Raw genomic sequence first — 21,411 nt, 5'->3', positions numbered from 1 at the left:
TGCGGGGGTGCTAGGTCCCAGCGGCGCCGGTTGGGGCACCGCGGGGGCGACGGCGCCGGTTGCGGCGGGGCAGGTTGGGGCGGAGTGCGAGAGGCACGGTGGCGGCGGCGTCAGTTGGGACGGGGTGCAGGCGGGGCGGGCGGCGAGTCGATCTGGGGCGGGTGGTGCGCATCAGTCGGGGGAGGTGGGAGGCCGAGAGGATCGGGGGTAGGCTCGGGCTTTTTTAGTGGGTTCAGAAAATCCTCATCGGGCCCTATATAGGCGGCGTGTGATCCAAATAACTATTCTAATACCATGATTAGAATATTGCTATATATATATACGTGACCTTTTTTAAACCTGTGAACATTATTAAAATCCACATAAAAATCAAACTCATGGATTTTTTTTTCATTTTCATGGTCATTTTATAAATTCTTGACTATTTTTAAAATTGATGAACATTTTTCGAATTGGTGGGCACTCATACATGGGTCTCACATGAAAAAAAATTATGGAGCATGCTTTTATGGTGAATCTATGTTTGGGCATTCCCTCAGCAGCATTCATATCCATGTACCATATACTATATGGAGTCAACCCTAAAAAAACTATATGGAGCCTGCCAATACGGCGACTCTACTAGAGTTGCTCTAAGCTATGCGATTGTTTCTCTTGAAGGATTGCATTCATCTAAACAAGATCCGTGCATAGTGTAGGTGTTTCTTGACGATTCTAGAACAATAACCTTGATGATAACATGCCCACTTTGCTTCACAACGCAATCACACATTTACCGCTTCTATCTTTTCCTCCATGGTCCCAAGGCAATGGGAATTTAAAGTCTTTGTGACAGTTAGGAACTCTTCGGGCACATGATCCTAAGGACTAGTGTCCGGGAGCCATAGTCGGCTTCGTTGAACCCCGGAATCGATCTGAATTGTCTGACACAAGATCTCGCCATCACACGCACACGATGAGAAACTCTAACCACGTTACCCCGAGGAGATGATAGGAATCTATGCCAGAGTTCTATCGACTCCAGTCAAGGAGTATCGAAAGTGTTAACGTGTATCGTACCAGTATTCCTAGTATATAGGATCATAGATCACGCCCTGGCCTGCGTGCCACATCCTTCGGGCTTCTGTAACTGCTCTAGCGCTCTATATGTTGTACCATGTGTGGGTAATGACAAAAAACATTTGATCGTCCTACTTGGTATCAGACTCCAGGTGCCTCTCCCATGGCTGAGAACTCGACCTCCTCCGCCACTTCCCCAGCCACCAGCTCAGCCACCTCGTCGGGAGCTCTCTCCAGCTCTTCCACCGGCGCCGGCACCACAGCCGGCACATCTCCTCCTCTCATCTTCGGCACCATCCCCTCCACCCAAAGCGGTTCCTCCCCTTCGCTCGGATCTCAGTTCGCCCCTCTCTTTTCCCCCTCCACGGCACCGCCGCCCTCCTTCGCCGCCGCTCCGTCCACCCATCCCATCTTCCGCGACAGCATCCAGAACCATATCAAATTTCTCCGACCACAACTATCACAAGTGGAAGTACTTCTTCCTCCTTGTTCTCATCCGCTATGGCGTCGCCCAGATCATCGAGCAGCCCCTCCCGGCCAATGCCACCGCCTTCCAGCGCGAGCTCGACGCCCATCTTGTGCTCTGGTGTAACACCACGAGAATCATGCTACAGTAATACCCCCTAATTGTGGGCATGTCATCATGATTACTATGCACGTTGCCACTTAATAAAAATCAAAGTCGAATTCAAATTTAAATTTCAAGTCAAAATAATATTTCTTTAAACGGTAAAACAAAAAATGTTTGTTGGGTTGAAAATAATCACTGTATAATTTACATGTATAAACAAACATTATTTGAGTTGTTAAAATGCCCCTAAAGTATTTAAAACAGACCTAATAGCACCTATTCAACACATTTAAATTCAAACCGAAAATCAAATAAATTGTGAATGCCCTCATTACTTTTTGTGCAACCCTAGAATATTTCATATCATTTTTGTGCAAAGTTTCATAATTTACAAAATTCATTTGATCACTAAACTATTTAGAAAAACAATAGCTAAATTGGAAAATAGAAAAAAGATAAAGAAATAGAAAAGAAAAGGAGAAATCCCCCCTGTTCAATTAAGCCCAGTACTAACACTGTACAAGGCCCAGCCCAGCTAGCCGGCCTTTTCCCCTACCTCTCGCAGGGGAGAGGCAGAGCCGTGCGTGCCGGCCATCCATGGCGCCAGGGCCACGTGCCGGCCATCCGCACCCTCCCTCGGCCTACTAAGGCGTCCCCCAGAAACCCTAGCTCGCCCTCGTTCATTCCCCCCTCGATCCCCATCGCCCCCTCTCCTCTGGCTCGATTTTGAGCTCGCAGGCTCCTGCGGTCACCGCTGCCTCGCCGTCGTTGACGCGTCCACCGGCCTCTCCGGCATCCGGGAGCACATCCTGGAGGTTCGCCGCGCTCTACCGCGTCCGTTCAGGGCATTGGAACGAGGCGGGGAGCTGCATAGCCGACGCGGTCTTCGTCTTCTTCATCCGGCCGTCGCCGTCTCGCCATCACCACCGCATCTCCGTTCCACCCCAACCCTCCCCGGGCGTGCCAATGGATTCATGGTGAGCTTCTCCTCCGGATCCCCCTTTACTTCGCCTCGATTCATCGTTGTTTGCCATCCCTGAGACCATCTGAGCTCGCGCGTACGCGTACATATGTGCGTGTGTGCCGCCTGACGCCGCACGCGCTCCCGCTGCATCCTGAGCCGCCCCGTGCGTACCTCGTCCACGCGGCACGCGCGCTCGCGCCCCTGGTCGTGCCTTGGCCGCGCCTCACGCCGGCGTCGCCCAAGCTTTGGCCGGCCGCTGCGCCTTTGCTTGCGTCGCCGCGGCCGCGCGCTGCTCTGCCTACTGCTGCATGCGGCGCTGCCACTGCCGCTGCTTCGTGCCGCTACTGCTGCTGCTTCGTGCTGTTGCTCCTACTGCTCAAGCCGCCGCTGCATAGTGCCATCACTTGGTGCTGCCACCGTTGCGCTGTTGTTGCTTGCTGACCATTGACGACCCCTCTCTCTTGCCAGAGCAACCAGGCAAGCCCCCCCCCTTAATCACCAGATATCGCCTATTCTACTCTCTACTGCTTGCATTAGAGTAGTGTAACATGTTACTGCTTTCCGTTAATCCTATCATGTTGCATAGCATGTCCTTGCTACTACTGTTGTTACCTTTACCTGCTATCCTACTGCTTAGTATAGGATGCTAGTGTTCCATCAGTGGCCCTACTCTCTTGTCCGTCTGCCATGCTATACTACTGGGCCGTGATCACTTTGGGAGGTGATCACGGGCATATAGTATATACTTTACACTGTTACATTACCGGTGATACTGTTTGGAGATGGGGGCTGAAGGGGCAGGTGGCTCCATCCAGGTAGTGGTGGGCCTGAATTCCCGACGGCCCCCGACTGTTACTTTGAGGCGGAGCAACAGGGCAGGTTGAGACCACCCAGGAGAGAGGTGGGCCTGGCCCTGGTCGGCGTTCATGGTTACTTCAAAATAACACGCTTAACGAGATCTGGGTATTTGATCTGAGTCTGGCTACTGGCCTATACGCACTAACCATCTACGCGGGGACAGTTATGGGCACTCGACGTCGTGGTATCAGCCGAAGCCTTCGTGATGTCAGCGACTGAGCGACGCGCGCCGGGTTGGACCGCGTAACGCAACTTCCTTTGTAATGGAGGTTGCTAGGTCTGCTCTCCGGCCGCGTACGCAACATGCAGGTATGCAATGGGCGATGGGCCCAGACCCCTGCGCCATAGGATTTAGACCGGCGTGCTGACCTCTCTGTTGTGCCTAGGTAGGGCTGCGACGTGTTGATCTTCCGAGGCCGGGCATGACCCAGAAAAGTGTGTCCGGACAAAGCGGATCGAGCGTGTTGGGAAATGTGGTGCACCTCTGCAGGGAAGTTTATCTATTCAAATAGCCGTGTCCCTCGGTAAAAGGACGACCCAGAGTTGTACCTTGACCTTATGACAACTAGAACCGGATACTTAATAAAACACACTCTTTCAAGTGCCAGATACAACCGGTTAGGATTATGCTACACGATGCTACTTGGTGAACTTACCTTCTACTCTCCTCTCCTGCTGCAAGATGGAGGTTACCAGAAGCGTAGTCTTCGACAGGACTAATTATCCCCCGCTTATTCCGGCATTCTGCAGTTCAGTCCAGATATGATACCCATATTCCAATTGATACCAATGCATACATATGTAGTGTAGCTCCTTGCTTGCGAGTACTTTGGATGAGTACTCACGGTTGCTTTGCTCCCTCTTTTCCCCTTTCTATACCCGAATGTTGCGACCAGACGTTGGAGCCCAGGAGCCAGACGCCACGGTCGATGACAACTACTACTACTCGGGAGGTGCCTACTACTACGTGCAGCCGGCTGACGACGACCAGGAGTAGTTTAGGAGGATCCCAGGCAGGAGGCCTGTGCCTCTTTCGATCTGTATCCCAGTTTGTGCTAGCCTTCTTAAGGCAAACTTGTTTAACTTATGTCTGTACTCAGATATTGTTGCTTCCGCTGACTCGTCTATGATCGAGCTCTTCTATTCGAGCCCTCGAGGCCTCTGGCTTGTAATATGATGCTTGTATGACTTATTTTATTTGTAGAGTTGTGTTGTGATATCTTCCCGTGAGTCCCTGATCTTGATCGTACACGTTTGCGTGTATGATTAGTGTACAGACAAATCGGGGGCATCACATCTGGATCTATTCCACTCTCGCCGATAACCTCGTCGACCATGTCGTCAGGGCCACCACCACCTATGATCTCTGGGATCGCATCCGCGACTACTTCTTGGTGAACCGCGCGGCGCAGTACATGATGCTCAACCGCCAATACCGCAATCTCAAACAGGGAGATCTCTCCGTCGCCGAGTACGCTCGTCGCATGAAGCTCCTCACCGCTGGGCTGGCCGACATCGAGCACGCCGTCACTGAAGTGGATCTCACCACTCAGTTTCTTCACGGCATCGACAAACGCCTCGACACCATCCGCGTCGTGCTCGGGGACACGGTTCCTCTGCCACCGTTCGAGACGGTCTTCTCTCGCCTGAAGCTCGTCGAGGAGAACCTCGCCCAGCGCATGGCCGATGAGCCGGCCACCATCCTCGCTGTCACCGGGGGCGGCGGTCCCTCCGGCTCTAGCGGCTCGGCTCCTCGCTCTGGCGACCGCGCTGATCGTGCCACTGATCAGGGTCCTGGCTCTCTGGCTGGCCGCAGCTCTGGCGCTCGCGATGGTGGTGACCGCGGTGGCCGTGGTCATGGCCGCGGCGATCCGGGTGGTCATGGAGCTCCCCCACCCACGGCGTACAATCCCTATATGGGGTTCTTCGCGCCCTACGGGATGGCCATCCCAAACCCGCGCCCTGGTCGGGTTCCTCCGAACGCCGCCGGCGTGCTCGGCCCGCGGCCCGGGTCGCATGCGCAAGCGTACCCGATGCAGATCTCCGGCTACCCCCCCCCCCCACGGCGCCACCCCAACCACCTTCCTGGGATCACCTGGCCATGCTCCAGGCCGCCTATAGTGCCCATGGTGTCCCCAACAGTGGCTCCGCTCCACACGAGTGGTACCTCGACAGCGGCGCCTCCTCCCACGTCATCGGCAACCCTAGTAACCTCGACCTCTCGAATCCTTCTTTAAAGTCTCATTTCACTAGCATTGTTGTTGGAAATGGTACTCATCTCCCCATCCAAGCCACCGGCTGGATCACCCTCCCACCTCACAGTTTTCATCTTCGGGACATTCTCTTCTCTCCCCACGTCGTAACTAGTCTCATTTCAGTTCGCCAATTCACCAAAGATAACTTGTGCTCTATTGAATTTTTTCCCTATGGCTTTGTTGTGAAGGATCTTCGAACCAGGAGGGTCATCATGATCTCCGCTAGCTCCGGTGATCTCTACCCATTCTCCGGCAATAACAAGCCGTGGCGCCCTGCCCCCTTGGCTTCCTAAAAGATGATACCATTGAAATCATCTTAACTGTGCCAGAAAATGAATATAACAAAATTTAACATTTTAATTTGTTTACGCACTTTAACAATAGTTGAAGTTTGCAACTCTATGTTAAAAAATATATAAATTTAATGTAAATAATTCAAAATAGACGCGCTGAAAACATATAATAATAAATACCCGTATCAAAGTGTGGGATTTATAATAGTTACTACTATTTGGACCCATATATCTTTCTTGCCAAAGTTTCAACTCAAGGGGGGTAGTATTGACTATCTGGGCTTAGGACATCCCGACACAAAAGGCCATAGTGGGCCGAGGTGCCACTTAAAACCGAGCCGAAAAGCCCAAAGTGAGTTATTATCATTATTTTCCTAAATTGAGCATAGCTTCATTATTTTATTTGAAAAGAAGTACTTCCTTCATTCCTAAATATTTGTCTTTCTAGAGATTTCAACAAGTGATTACATGCGAAGGAAAATGAGTGAATCTACACTCTAAAATATGTCTATATACATCCATATGTGGTTGTCCATTTGAAATCTCTAAAAAGACAAATATTTAGAAACAGAGGGAGTATTATTTTCTCGCCTCTGGCTTGCCCAGGGTGGAGCCTTGAATTTTCAGGTTGGATTTTGCAATGCCCAGCCTGCGGTTTGTGCCACAATTTTTCATACGGTCGTATAGGCTCACGAGCTGCATTCGTGTGTTGTTCAACATTCTTGTTGGTGCATTTATACCGTCGTAATATTTGGGTCTTCATCATACTTCTGTAGGTGAACCATGCTTAGCAGGACCTACTGCACTTATATTTCAGTCATCAGGATTTCACAAAAATAAAATCACAAGAAAACCAAAAACAGACCAGAAAAGAATAGAAAAGAACAAAAGAATTAAAAAACAAGGGCATAGCCATCGCCGGATCAACAGAGCCCCCCCGTCGTGACAGAGCTCAATACGTCGGCGTGGAAGCGCTGTTCTTAGACCACCTGGTCCACAACATGAACTCGAGCCCGATGACGGTGATGAGGAGGATGGCGAGGTTGAAACCGTAGCCGATCTTCCACGAGTCGTGGCCGCCGCCGACGTGGATCCCGAGCACGATGTTGACGGCGGCGAAGAAGAGCACCAGCCTGCCCGACCAGTGGTGGTACCAGTTCCAGTACTTGCGGTACTTGGAGTCCGTGTTGGGCCTTAGGAAGAATGCCAGAACCTGTCAACAGTTTTTTGCACAACATTCAGAATCTACCATTCGAGACATACACCTGAGCATGAAAGCATAGCAGTGAGTGACTGGTCTACCTGCAGGATGCCGAGGAAAAGGATGAAGATGCCGAGGCCGCGGTGCGCCGGGATGTCGGCCTGGATCTTGCTGTACAGCGCCACGCCGGCGACGACCCCGGCGAGGCCGATGATGAAGGCGGCGAACTGGATGCCGACGTGGAGGTAGAACCAGAGCGGGTCCATGCGCCGGAAGTAGCGCGCCAGGATGGCGCCGATGGGCATGAGGATGCCCCAGGCGAAGAGGTTGAGCCCTCCGTGCGCCCGCCGAAGGCCGTAGGGGAAGGGCCCGTCGGCGAATCCTTTCCCTGCATGCACATCGGCCAACACGTACGCTGTAAGATCTTCTGAATCTTCTGAATAGAGTAATGATAATGTTGAAAAAAGGCATTCTGTCGTACGGCATGATGTTGATCTGGCAACTATGCTATGTAAAGGTGGTGCAACCGACGATGCTTAAAGAAACAACAAACTTTTCCTCAAAAAATTGAAAACTTTTCCTGGTAACCGACACATGATCAACTTTATCGAGCTTGCAACTAAGAAATTGCATATAAACAGTTCGTATCTTAGTTACCAGTTGTGAAGTCGAAGGTGAAGGAGGTCTTGTCCTGGTGCTTGGAGAGCTTGTTCTTGACGGGGACGCCGGGGCCGAAGGCGAGGATGATGTGCTGGTGGGAGAGGCGGTAGGAGAACTTGAGCTGAAACGCGACGTAGATCTTGGCCTGCTGCACGACGACGGTGTGGTCGTGGTTGTTGGAGACGAGGAAGCCGCGGTCGACGACGGCGGCCTTGGAGCCGGACTTGGAGCGGAGGGAGAACTGGCGGATGTGGGGGAGGCCCTTCTTGCCCATCCACCCCACCATGGCGCTGGAGCCGATCATGAGGCCGTCCCGCGAGAAGCCCATCCCCACCCACCCCGTGCTGTACATGGTCGACAGCACCACCCGCAGCACGTTGTTCTTGTCCTGGTGGTACTGCAAATCGCATGCAAATCAAATTGATTGTTACTATTGCGGTGGTGAGCTGATAGCTACTACTAGATCATCTGAGTTGTGAGAAGTGCACATGGCACTCGAGGTATCAGGACAGACAGACGCTTATTACCCCATTACAGCTTGGTCCCCTGCTTTTCACCGTACCAAATTGCTCTGATCTGACACTACCATGCCAACTCTAGCCCATTGAATTGAATCATTGAGAAAATGAGTAATGATTCATGGATATCTGCAGCTTTACCAGTACTGCTATTGTTTCCTCGCATGAACTTTCTTATCACTAGTTCTGTGCCACAGGTAAGCTAGCCATAACTTGAACAGGGTCTCAAGAAGCCTACATTCTACAGCTAGATCTCAACCATCTACCATCAGGAGCAGAACAATGGCGACATACCCGGAGCACGAAGTTGTTCCAGACGGGCTGGCAGGCGAGGCCAGAGTAGTTGCCGACGAGCGCGAACGGCAGGTCGCCGCTGCAGCTGTCCATCTGCGCCGTCGCCGCCGGCGCCAGCACAGACACCAGCACGGCGGCCAGCGCCGCCGCGGCGACCACCACACGCACCATGCTGATCTCACTAGCTCTCTCCTCCGTCGGTGGCAGAATGACAGTGGTGGCCGCACAGCAATGCCAGGGACACAACGACGGCGCAAGAACGTGTTAGCTGCGCGGCTGCGGTGCGGGAGGAGAGGAGTTTAGGAGGCGGGGAGGGGGGTTGGGAGGTTGCAGTCGGTTGGTAGTGCCGATCTTTTTAATCTCTGCTGTTGAGGTTGTTGCCGGTGGCGCGTCAGTGCACCACACAGTGTCACTGCGGCTGGGGGCGCCCTATGATTGATCGGGGTGTCGGGGAAGCGTGGTTGGTGGCGGCGCCGGTTTGGGAGTCCCTCTCGCCCGATCGGCGCGCGCGCGCGTGTGTGTGGTGTCCTCGCCGCTCAGATCTGGATGGAGGTTCGGGGGCCGGACGGGGAGGGTGGTGGAGTGCGAAGGTGGCAACAGGCGCGCGGTGTGCGCTCGTGTCGCCGTACCACGGTGATGCGAGAGCGGTGTGCCGGCGGAGCTTTCTGGGAGCGGTGGTGGGCAGCGGAGCGCGTCTGGCTTTGACCTTTGCCGTGTGGATGATGCTCGTATGAGTGTCGGTCAAGCTCGGACGGTCCTGTGACGAAGACGGCACTGGCCGATGCGGATGTAGGAGTACGGCGGGATGTACTGTGGCGCGGTTGTTGCCGAAGAAACCTAGCCGAATAACATGAAACGGGTGTGGCAAGGTGGACTGACTAACATGCAAGAGAGAAACAAAAACTATTTTATTTATTTATTACAATTTTTGCATAGATTTTAAGGTCAAATCTCACGGATATAGTATCGATTGAGACTTAATGAAGTCTCAATCGACTAAAACTTAGCAAGACTGTAACATGAAATCCTTCTATGGAAGGTGTATGTTTAGTGTACACTGTTTTTATTCAAGACTGTCTCCAAGAATTATGGGCCTAATGCGTGCATAATGAGGCTCTAAAATTTCTAGAATGAGAGTTTGTTAGAGGTTTGTACAAGGTGGGTTATAGTTGGATTTGAAGTCGTACGGTGTGTAGACAGGATAGGAAGTCGTGTCCAAGTAGGACACTAGTATCATATGCATCTTATATAATAAGAGGGTAGACACACTATGTAACCTACGCCAACATAATGACATAAGCACGCGGGGGAGCTGGAGGTATGTGCCAGCGCCCGCGCGGCCGCTGTGCGGTATTGTAGTGGCGTCATGGGGAGAAGAGCCTCAGGCCCCCGGGGGTGTAGCCATGATGGTGAACCTCGCTGACAAATATCTATGTCATGCTTGTGTGATTGATTGGTTCTTGATAGATCAACTATGTGTCCCGGATTATTCTACCAAGTGGTATCATGAGTAAGGTTTAATTTGAGGTTGTGGCTATTGATCTAGAGGTGAAGCAGAATTCGTTGAATTGATCGATGGTCGAGTAGTGCGACCAGGAAAGATCAATGGAATGGTGGGAGTTCTGCTCGTGTCAAAAGTAATCGGAAGAAGCAGGCGGCGGCTTCGTGAGGCACTCGGCGAGATTGGATCGTGTTGCACCAAGTCACGCGTGCAGCCGAAGGCCAGTGGCGGAAGATCGCGCGTACGGCGGCAAATGCATATGGATGGATCGGTCCACCGATCGAAAACGAAAGGCGGCTGATGTACTCAGATGCGACGGCACAAGACACGGGCCTCGTGTTGAACCCTATTTGACGCGCGCGTGCGTCGAGAAGAGGCGGCTTTGCTGAAGCACGGGTGCAGCTGCGCGCAACGGGCCGGCCCACTTCGCGAGTTAAACCTTCTAGAAGGTTCCCTAAACTGGGTTTTTTTGCCGATTTTCTGATTTTTTTCTTGTTTCTTTATCCATTTTCTGTTTTTATTTCTTTTTATTTTTCCTTCTATTTTTATTTTATCCTTTTTCGTTCTTATTTTCATCATCTTTTTTGAAAAAAAGTTTGAAATTCCGTATTTTTCTCCATGATTTCAGAAAACGTTCACTGTTTTTAAATTTTGTTCACAATTCAGAATTTGTTCAGCATACATTACAGAAATGTTAAATGTATATTTTAAATTAGTTCAGCATGTATCACAAGAATGTTTAGTATGTATCTAGAATTGTTCAATTTTTATACTTTAAAAATTGTTCATCTTTTTGAAATTTCGAAATTTGTGTTCAACTTTTCAATAATTGTTCACGTTTGAAAAGTTTGTTCGATTTTCAAAATAAATTGATGGCTTTAAAAAGGGTTTCACGTTTGTTAAATTTTGTTCAGAATGTTCTATTTTTCTGTTCTTGATTTTGTTGAATTGTTCGAAAAAAATAAAAAGTTGTTCGGTCCTTTAAGCTCTCAGGCTACTTGCAAACAAGTGGAAGTTATCAGCCCGATGGTTAGGCTCTAGTCTTCCCGATATTGCTAGCGTCTGGACGAGTTATTGCTAGTGTTGGTTGGTGCTATTCATCGTGAGCAAGGAGAGGGAGAGGCAAAGTCAAGCATACATTGGAGACGTGGTGGGGTTTTGGATCTGTGTGGCCTCGTGCATATGGAAAGGCTGCTAGATGGATCTCCATACTGGCTCTCTTCGTTTGGTACACGTACAGATTATGTACGGGATGCCAGCGGTTGTATGCTGCAATTTGATAAATACGTGGAGTCGCAGGTTCAGATGGAGATCGGCTGGTTCGATCAGCTACGTGTAATCAAGTGTTGCATCAGGACGCGGATGGTATTTTGACATCATGTGACCATGAAGTTGGGGTATTGCCAGTGCCGGCAAAACAGAGAACTTTGATGGCATTTGTGGGTGAATAATCTGCTGAAGCAACGAGATGCTTGATGGTGTAGCGGGATGCCAAGTCCATAAAGATGGATGATCTGCGGCGGATGGCGGCGTGCGTATAAGGCTTGGAGGAGTCCGGAGCGCGTCGTGGTAGGGATCATGCATACACAGGGTGTTAAGCAATGCACGAAGATGCGAGACGTGATACTCGGCATCGGTCGGTGATGATCGGTGGTTCTCTGCATTAGGGTTTGAGTGCTGTGGGTCCGCGGCCGTAGAGATTCGACCAGGACAGCAGAGGCTCGGTGCGGTGATAGCGGCGAGGTGTGTGGTAAGCACGGGACACAGTGATAGACCAAGACACTGGTGATCAGACATGTGGTCAGACAAAGTGTGCAGCGATGCTAAAGCAGTGTTGACGAGTACCAGATTCCAGTTGGTGACTGGGTTTATCGGTGCTAGTTGATGGACACGAGTTGACCATGTAGAACCTGCGAAAGTGAAGGAAAGTCTTAATGACAGAAGCTGAGAGTACATGGTCGTATATTCTATGATGTTCAGTGCACATGGAAAAATGTTGATGACAAGTACAAAAGAAGGTGGAGTGCTATAGCAGTGGGACATGTCAAAGACTATCCGGGGGAAAAAGGACGAGACAACTGTGAATTTGACTCAGGCTGACACATGGCGGCAGTGAAATCCCTTCAAATTTCCGGCAGACGGTCAAGAAAGGGCAGCTGTTGAGTTCAGATAACTCTTATATGTGGCGTCCAATATGTGAGTTGTTCACTTTCACGCAAGTCAATAATCGATGTGTGATGGCATTGAGCGGATATTTCGAAAGTTGGGAGCACAAAGTAGAATAAATATGAAATTAATTTTGTTCGAGTGTTGACTGTGAAGAAGACGAGAAGGGACTACAGTTACAGATGGGGTCATGTGGAGTCGGGTAGTAGCAGCGGTGCTCATGGCATATCGCAAGTCCAATGTACATGGAGGTTTGATGCATGGATGAATCCAAGATGGTGGAGAATATTCGCCGAGGTGCAATTTGTTAGAGTTGTGTCGAATATTATTTATACAAGGTAGGTTACAGTTGGACTTGGAGTCGTACGATGTGTAGACAGGATATTCACCTGCTCAAGCAAATGGAGTTATGAAATGATCATCGTCAAAGAAAATATGAACAAAGTGCAAACATAATCATTCGCAGACAGTTCAGAAAGAAAATCCTTCAAATAGTTCTGTTAGTTTTTGGGCTGCAGTTGGACTCTACACCACCTTCTCGATTGCCTATAGCTTTCTTTGGCGAGTTTTTTTATGGCATGAGACTCTCTTCGTGATGGATTATTTTTTCCAACTACCTGCAATTGCGCAAAGACCAACTACACTCATAATGTAAGCAAGCTATGTGCAGCACTTATAGTAGACGCTCCTTCAATAAATCGCTCTGAAAGGGTGATCGAGAAGGTGAATTGATTGCATATTTATTCTTTCATGCTCTAGTCGAGTTAAAAGAAAACCCGAATGCATTTCCCAAGGCAAATGACCTGAAACATTCGGACTGAAAACCCCATCCAGAATCACATGACCAGAAGGAAACACGGTGAACCGATCAGGCGATCGAGGCTCTAGGAAAGACTGTGACCAGCGAGCACGTGAAGCATATACACCAAAAACGATCCATCGCGAGTAGATCCTCATGTCATCAAAAGCCAATCCCCAAAGAAAGCTATTGGAAATTATCATTTTCAAGACAAATTGAAACACGATATGAACATAGTCATTTGCAAATAGTTGAAGAAAAAAAATTCTTCAAACAGTTCGCTTAACTTTCGGGCTGCAGTTGGTCCCTACGCCAATTGCTGCAGCGGGTCATCTAGTCTCTATAAATGCACCTAACCGCGGAAGCACAAATTTGAGCAGTCTTTGAGATTAGGGGTATATGTGAGTAGTGGGTTCCAGTTAGGGACTAAAATGTAATGGGTCCAAAAATCATTGTCGACATAACAAGCAACATAGAAAGTTCATAAGAATCATACAAGTAGCATAAAGGAACTTCACAAGTCGATTGCTGACACAACCTCTCAGCATAGAAGATCATCTCCGTGGACGCGTGCTCAAGGGTTGTTTGGGATGAGGAGGGGTATGCTTCGTCATAGCCTCTATACTTACAGGGGCACGTACAATTATTTTTGTTAGTATTGTAGGCAAAGAATTTCATCGGATAATGGTGTTGCTCTAGTATTCATGATTTTGGCTCATATCTTGGAAAGGAACTAACATTAGGCCTGATATACTAACCTTGCACATGACAACAGCAACACCACGATGACAATAAACCGGAAAAAGGTGACAATCTAGCCAGAAAGAACTTTAACATATGAATTCGTATGGAACCATAAAGATGAGCAATCATTTATCACCAAGGAAAGTAATAAACATAAACATGTCATGACTCTCGAATCACATAACTCATAATTTATTAGTCAAATTTTGGGTAAAAATTAGGCTCAACATTCCAAGGATTTGCCCGGAAGGAGAAACATAAGCCACTACTCCCGTTGTTCCTAAATATAAGTCTTTTTAGAGATTTCTATATGGACTACGTATGGATGTATATAGATCGACGAGTGTACGTTCACTTATTTTGCTCCGTATGTAGTTCATATTGAAACCTTTAAAAAGACTTATATTTTGAAACAGAAAGAGTATATCACTGATCTACCGGTACCAACTTCCCGATATGGCATCGACTACAGGGCCCTAGAACCTCGAATTGAACAGATGAGGGAACTCTTTCCTTGATGTATCTACCTGCAGTCTCCATGGCTCTATGAGCTTCCTCGAGAGCTCTCTTGCTCATTGGCCAGCATCGGCCAATTGTTCTTGTTGTCGGGAATTTGCCACTGTTACAAGTACATCTATCGTAGCCATATGTTGTGTCCAGCGTCAGGCGCTCGAGTGAATGTGTTCTGTCGAGGATGTGAACTGTGAGCTCAACCAGGCTCTTGGCTGAACAGAATCCCGTGATCATCACCTTCCTAAGGTTGTTATGCCGGCACTCTGGATTTTGTCGTCGGTATTCATCATCATCTCCAACACCAGGAACCTGCTCTAGCTGAAGATGCATATCTAGGATCAGTTACCATTCTTCTAATAACCAAGTGTAATACATTAATAGCATAGATAGCTATGAGAAATGTAGATTGTGACTTACACGTAGAATGAAAGATTCCAAGGCAGGAGAAGCGTCAAGAAAAGAAACCAGAGTGAAGACATCATAGTTTGGGGAGAAGTAGTGCCTGAGTATAATTTCCAAGTTCTTGAGGTGGGGGAGCTTGGATGACAGCATGGGAGTGTTGGCATCCTGGAAAATGAATCATAAGATTAATCATGTTTTATTGCAACAATACAAGTCTTACATATATATACGTACTTGAACGGTCCTTATAATTTGATCGTTGAGACTTTAAAACCAACACATACCTCACTACAACCGTACAGGGTGAGGCTCTCAACATTTTGTGCGATGGAGGGAAGGCTAAAGCGAGCATGAGAGAGAATACCAGATAGGCCAACAGCCAAAATGTAAACATTCTTAAGTTGCGAAGAATTTCTGACATAGATAACTGGGGTCCCGCCATAGTGAAAAGAGCAGAGTTGTGGAGCATCTATCTGTACCACCCGCACCATCTTACAATATTTAACACTGAGGAACTTGAGCTGTTGCAGCGTATAGGGTATTTTCAAGCAAGTTATCCCACTGCAATAAAAGAGCTCAAACCGCTCAGAGGGTGGATGATTTCAAGAGCAAGTGCCCTAATGCTTCCTCGGCAATATGGACAAAAGACAGACGCAAACTTTTCAATCTTCTCAAGCAACCAAGTGTTGATGTGGGATGAAATGCGCAAGCCAAGAGGCTAAGAGACTGAATTGAAGTTGCAGCTGCCTCATCAGATAATACCGAACAAGGAAAGTTGTAGCTTTTTTTCATGACTGAAGGCATCACCAAGCAAAGTTCTTGGATCCCAGGCCTCATGGCGATTCGGAGCCACCTGTCCAGGTAGGAGGCCTTTATATTACTGCAATTGATAAGTTCAAGTTTAAGTGTCTTCACCGTCACCCCATTGGCATAATGGTTTCTAAGAATTTTGTCAATTTTGAGAACAAAATCGGTTGTTCTTTCCTCAAAATTTTCGTGATCAAAACAAAGGGCATTGTCAATGAGTATGAGGTTGGAATAGTGTCTCCAGCAGTGCAGCAATCCACGGGACACGCAGGCAGCACGGGCAGCGTCTTCTATTGGCAGGAGAGAATGTATACGATGCAAGATGTCCTGCAGAACCAATTTTGAAACGTTCAACAATTAGATTGTAGCCAGTATCAGACTGCAATAAATAACACCGCCGGCCGCGGATTCATTGCCGAAACTCCTATATGATGCCCATGTGCATCATAATCCTGTGCTAGCAGTTGCGATAAAAAGTTACTTGTAACTAGGATACTTGGTCGCCGGCTACACTACACACATACCTCTGGGAGTTCCTCAAAACCAAGTTGGCGTGCCATATTTTCGGCACCTTGACCTTGTTGGCAGGTTGCAGCATCTGTTTCAGCTGATGGAACCTTTGACCCACTACCAGCTGCAACACCGTGGAGTATGTAAGTATGTCTCAATCTTGCTCATGCAACTCAAATTTTGCAAGAGAGAATTATGAATGGTCACGAAACAGAGATGCTTGAACAAGGAAAGGTAAAAACATGATGCACATAAGCTGAAATAGACAGTAACTCAAATAATCTGAAATTTGCCGACATTGTTTATCTAGGATTTTGTTTACAAGAATAACACATTAGAGGAGTTTGCAGTATGTAGGATTTCCAGGCTGAACCGACGACTGGGGCGCAGTGAGATAGAGAGCATACGTATTTTTGCAGGAGTATGGAGTTTCCGCTGCCGACGACGGTGCCGATGCCGATGCCGACGCCGTGCCCTATGCAATGCATCGTGGATCGCGGCGAATCGGGAAAGGAATCGTAGAGAGCCTGTGTGCCGACGAGCGGGGGACATGGGGAGTCGACGATCTCGCGGTGCGAGCCTGCGACGGGAATTCACCGTCGTCCGCCGATCAGAAGCCTTGTCCAACTCAAATCCCACTCCGGGTCAGCCGTCAAAGTATTTTTTGTAGAGAAAGGCCGGCGACCCGCACCCGCACCGGCGCTCTAGCCGGCCCAGTTACCGATTTAACAGTCTTTTTTTATAGGTCAGTTTTATTTTTAGCTACAAGATGGGCAAACCCTATTCCGCGCCTTCAGCGTTCATTGTAGTCTTTTCCGCAAATGGGCGCACACCCCCTTCGTGCTGGGCCAGCCCGTTTACCCTTTCTTTTTTGGTATGTTATAAATGGCAAAAAACTGCCCGCGCGTGTGACTCAAACCAGCGACCTCCACGTTAAGAGTTCGCGATGGTAGCCAACCAGAAAAGTAACCTAATGTGATGCGAAGCAACATGTGGCTGTATGGTTAGGAGAACGGTGGTATCCCCGGCTCACTAAGGTTTAAGTCCTGGTGCTCGTATTATCCTAGATTTTTTTAGGATTTTTTGCGATGCGTGTTGAGTGGGAGGAGACGTTTCCGTCGACTATGAAGCGTCTCGTCGATCTCAAGATGATATCTCGGCTCAGGCCAACGAAGATGCTCATATAGTTAGAGTGTGCATGTGTGTTCATAGAGGTTAGTGTACGCGCATATAAGCGTCTTCGTCTTTACTGTCGAGGATCGCGTCATCACATACAATTTTTTGAATACAACTATGTGCTATGAAGCACATATGGTTCATTTGACTAAAACGTGTGCGACTGTTCAATTCATTGAATACGCTTCTTTCAGTAGAACTGTGTGCAAGGAATCTTGTACACTTTCCTTCCCCAATTCTGCTTGGTGTATTGACCAACACACATGTTTTATTTTTTCGGGGCACAGTTTGTTTTTTATACCATGTGTGATGTTGTCATCACACACAGCTTGGCGTTTGAATGTGCGATAGGAGGGCTTAATAAGACTCACCTGCACTAGTGAGCTATAATTTTTCTTGAGTTGTTGAGCTACCCATTAAAGGGCATGAGTGACAAATGTGTTTATGCATCCTTGAGTTTAGTATTCATATTTTTTATATTGTATTTTTATTAGGTATAAATAGTCAAGACCCGCATACATGATTATTGGTACACCAATACATTTATTGGTAGAGCGACTGTAACACTTAGGCTAGCCATAGTGGGGATAACTTAGGTAGTAACTTAACAAATCCCAAGACAATTTTATTTTATGTGGCAAGTATTTAATGAGGAAAGAGGTAGTTGTGGTAACATAAGAGTAAGTACAATAAGGTGATGTAGGCGGGCTGTAAGGCTTTAAATAATATATTTTTGCTTAGTTGGATGAGAGAGAAAAGATGAAAGAAAAGAAGCAGGCTACAAACTTACAGCCGGCTATAGCACAAGCTCCAACACCTTTTGTGAGAGAAACATGTGGGCCATATATTAATGATGTAGTATACTAGTATGACTAACTATTGTATGAGTGGGCTATAAGATTCGCTATAAGTGATATTGTAAATTCATATTGCCGGCTGCTGGCTATACTATTAACCATATTATAATAAGTTATTGTAACATAACATTTCCCGAGGAAAAATGAGTCTATGAGCTAATAAATGAAGCAATCTATGACATTACTACTATGTTACTTTACACTATGAAGGTGATAACTTAGACAAGTGTCATATGCATGACACTAGTATATGCATGACACTAGTAGGCATGCATATGACACTAGTCTAAGTTACTACCCCCATAGTGCAAAGTAACATAGTACTCCCTCCGGTCCTTTTTACTCCGCACATTAGATTTGTCTAAAGTCAAAGTTTGCTAAGTTTGACCAAATTTATATTAGAAAATATTAAGATCTATAACATTTAATAAATATAATATGAAAATATATTCCGAGATGGATCTAATAATAAATGTGTTGTTATGTGAATGTTAATAATTTTTTGTATAAACTTGGTCAAAGTTGGATGAGATTGACTTCAGACAAACCTAATACGCAGAGTAAAAAGGACCGGAGGGAGTACTAGTGTCATAGATGGTTTCATTTATTAGCTCATAGACTCATTATGCCTCGGGAAGCGCTATGTTACAGTAAACACGTGCCACATAAGCAAAATTGTTTTGGGATGTGTAAGTTACTACATAAGTTACCCCCACTATGGCTAGCCTTAGACTAGCCATAGTGTGACTAACATAGGAAGTAACATAGATGACACATAAGCAAAAAAGATGATATGGCAGTTAATTAATGAGGAGAGAGACAAATTGAGTAACATAGCTAATTACTAACACTATGAGTTCGGCTGGTTGTAATGGGGAGTATCATATACTAGTATCATGCATATGATACTAGTATATGACACTGCCTCCGTAATGCATAGTATCATAAGTTACTATCTTATGTTGCCTTATTAATTGTCATGCATGACACAAAATAGTATAATATTTAATATGATACGGTATCATGCATGATACCGCTTATGATACTTCCATTATGACCAGTCTTATAACATCACACATACCAAGATATGATGTGTTTACAACCTACTCCCTCCGTTCCTAAATAATTGTCTTTCTAGAGATTTCAACAAATGACTACATACGGAGCAAAATGAGTGGATCTACACTCTAAAACATGTCTACATACATCCGTATGTTGTAGTCCATTTGAGATGGCTAGAAAGACAATTATTTGGGAACGGAGGGAGTAATAAATAAAGTATTGCATGACATTACACATATATTATTCCTCACTATAGAGGTAGTAACATAGAGACGAGTAACATATGCATGTTACTAGTCTAAGTTACTTCCCACTATGGTGTTTCAGGCGGAGTTTTTTTGGTGATCTGCTGGAGATAGTCTAAGATTGGTACTGTATTAATATTGAGCAGTCTCACATACATTTTCCAACCAGGTAACAGTTATAAATTTGGGAATGAGATTATCATGTTTTTGTTTTCTAATATTTTCTAGTGTGACTGGCATACTTGCATTGAAGGCTGCCTCGGTTTGTTGCTGAGTTGGCATTATTGCTGCTTGTTGAGAGAATACACCTAGATTCATGTTTTGGCTGGTTGGATGACCATGGCTACACATGATGTTGAACTAGTAAAGCAAACATTTGATACTCCTGCTCTCCCTAAGGCTGGCCATAGTGGGGGTAACACAACTAGTATCATATACTTGAGATTCGCAAACATGCTTACGTGGCAGAAAATTAAAAAAGAGAGAGAGGATCATAGTAACATAGGTAGATATCATAACATAATAAATGCTATGCTAGTATGTGTCATGCATGGCAATAAATGAGACCACCTATGATACTACTTTATGATACTATGCACTATGGATGTAGTATCATACACTAGTATCATATGCATGATACTAGTATATGTTACTCCCCACTATGACCAGCCTAAGCATGATCTCAAATTAATGAGCAATCGCGTGCCCCCTTATGTGATTAATAATGACGATTGGATCACTTATATACTACCCATTGTTTCCAGTAGTATGATGTAGTACCGTAAAAAGTCTCTACTTTTACATAGCTCGACGTGGACGGAACACAAGGAAGGAGATGCTGAAGAACAGAAGAAGAACACTCATCAAATAAAGCTCACGAACGGTTGATGAGGCCCTGCCACATGGTGGGGGTGAGAAATTGTCCATGTGTCTGCAGAGCTTCTGCGTGCAAAGCAACTTTAGCCTCTCGAGGTTATACTTGTTCGCCGCTACAAGCAGACGTTGAGCCATCACCATCACGTCAACACCCTCTTTCATTTCTGGCAGCGAGTCTGTGTAAATGAAATGGAGCATGGTCTTGAACACTCTAGCTTCCATGTCAGTGATGCGCACAGAAGCAGCACCGGCCTTCTCCTTCTTTGGTCCAAGAAGCTCCGCCATGAACACCGATGACCGAGCGGCGAGCACGCACCTGTGCGCCGCAATCCTCTCGTCCCCCACCTCAAATGTGACATCAGCCCCGTCGCCGGTGGAGAGGAGCCGGCCAAAATGGCGGTGCATGTCAGAAGGCGGCGCGGCGGCAAGCAGCGAGATGGGCTCCGTGAAGATCTCCCGGGGCACCGTGATTTCGCACATGACACTGAAAGCATCGTCCTTGAGGTAAACCGATTCCTCCAAGTCCTTGCTGGTGATGAGCTGAGGACAGCCCCATGGTCCTGTGTTGCTCGAGAAGGTGTGGCATGTTTGGCTGTCCGCGCCATGCGACGGCACCGGCTCCCCATCCTCGTCGAGCAAACTGATCTTGCAGCGGGCATCGACTTCGTCGTCACTATCGGTATGAACAAGATGGAGATAGATGGATATCCAGCCAGCTTGGTCGGCCGAGTGACCGTCCGGGAAGTACCTCATGAACCAGCGGTGGCGCCCAACAACGAAGGTCTCGGACGTGACGCCTTTGCCGTTGACGAGGCACTTGGTGTGGGAGTAGCCGTCGATCTTGAGGACGTGCGAGCCGGAGATGGGCAGTGGCCGGGCAACGATGGCCGAAGCGGTCTGCCACGGCATGCCGCCGCCGCCGCCGCCGGCAGAAGGCAGGGACATGGCGAAACCTGGAAAGAACGTGAGTATTTCGTCGCTGGGAATAATGGCAGACGAGTGTGGAAGCTTGGGGGGTTCTTTCTTATAGACGGGGGACTGGCTGATTGGTCTGCATTAATCGCGCGCATCACACGAGCA

At 47.5% G+C, this 21,411-nt stretch overlaps 1 protein-coding gene across 1 annotated transcript; it reads right to left on the bottom strand.

Annotated features, from left to right (window-relative positions):
* Window positions 1-6,787: 6,787 nt before the first annotated feature.
* Window positions 6,788-9,010, bottom strand: LOC123067437 (cytochrome b561 and DOMON domain-containing protein At3g61750). The gene is made up of 4 exons (XM_044490233.1): window positions 8,674-9,010; window positions 7,859-8,258; window positions 7,303-7,589; window positions 6,788-7,213 (listed from the first exon to the last, which is right to left on the bottom strand). The coding sequence occupies exons 1-4, from the start codon at window positions 8,842-8,844 to the stop codon at window positions 6,953-6,955; spliced, it is 1,119 nt and encodes a 372-aa protein (XP_044346168.1). The 5' UTR covers window positions 8,845-9,010; the 3' UTR covers window positions 6,788-6,952.
* Window positions 9,011-21,411: the final 12,401 nt, after the last annotated feature.

The sequence above is a fragment of the Triticum aestivum genome, chromosome 1A, assembly GCF_018294505.1.
Source record: "Triticum aestivum cultivar Chinese Spring chromosome 1A, IWGSC CS RefSeq v2.1, whole genome shotgun sequence".
NCBI lineage: Eukaryota > Viridiplantae > Streptophyta > Magnoliopsida > Poales > Poaceae > Triticum > Triticum aestivum.
This window is presented reverse-complemented; position numbering and strand designations above follow the sequence as displayed.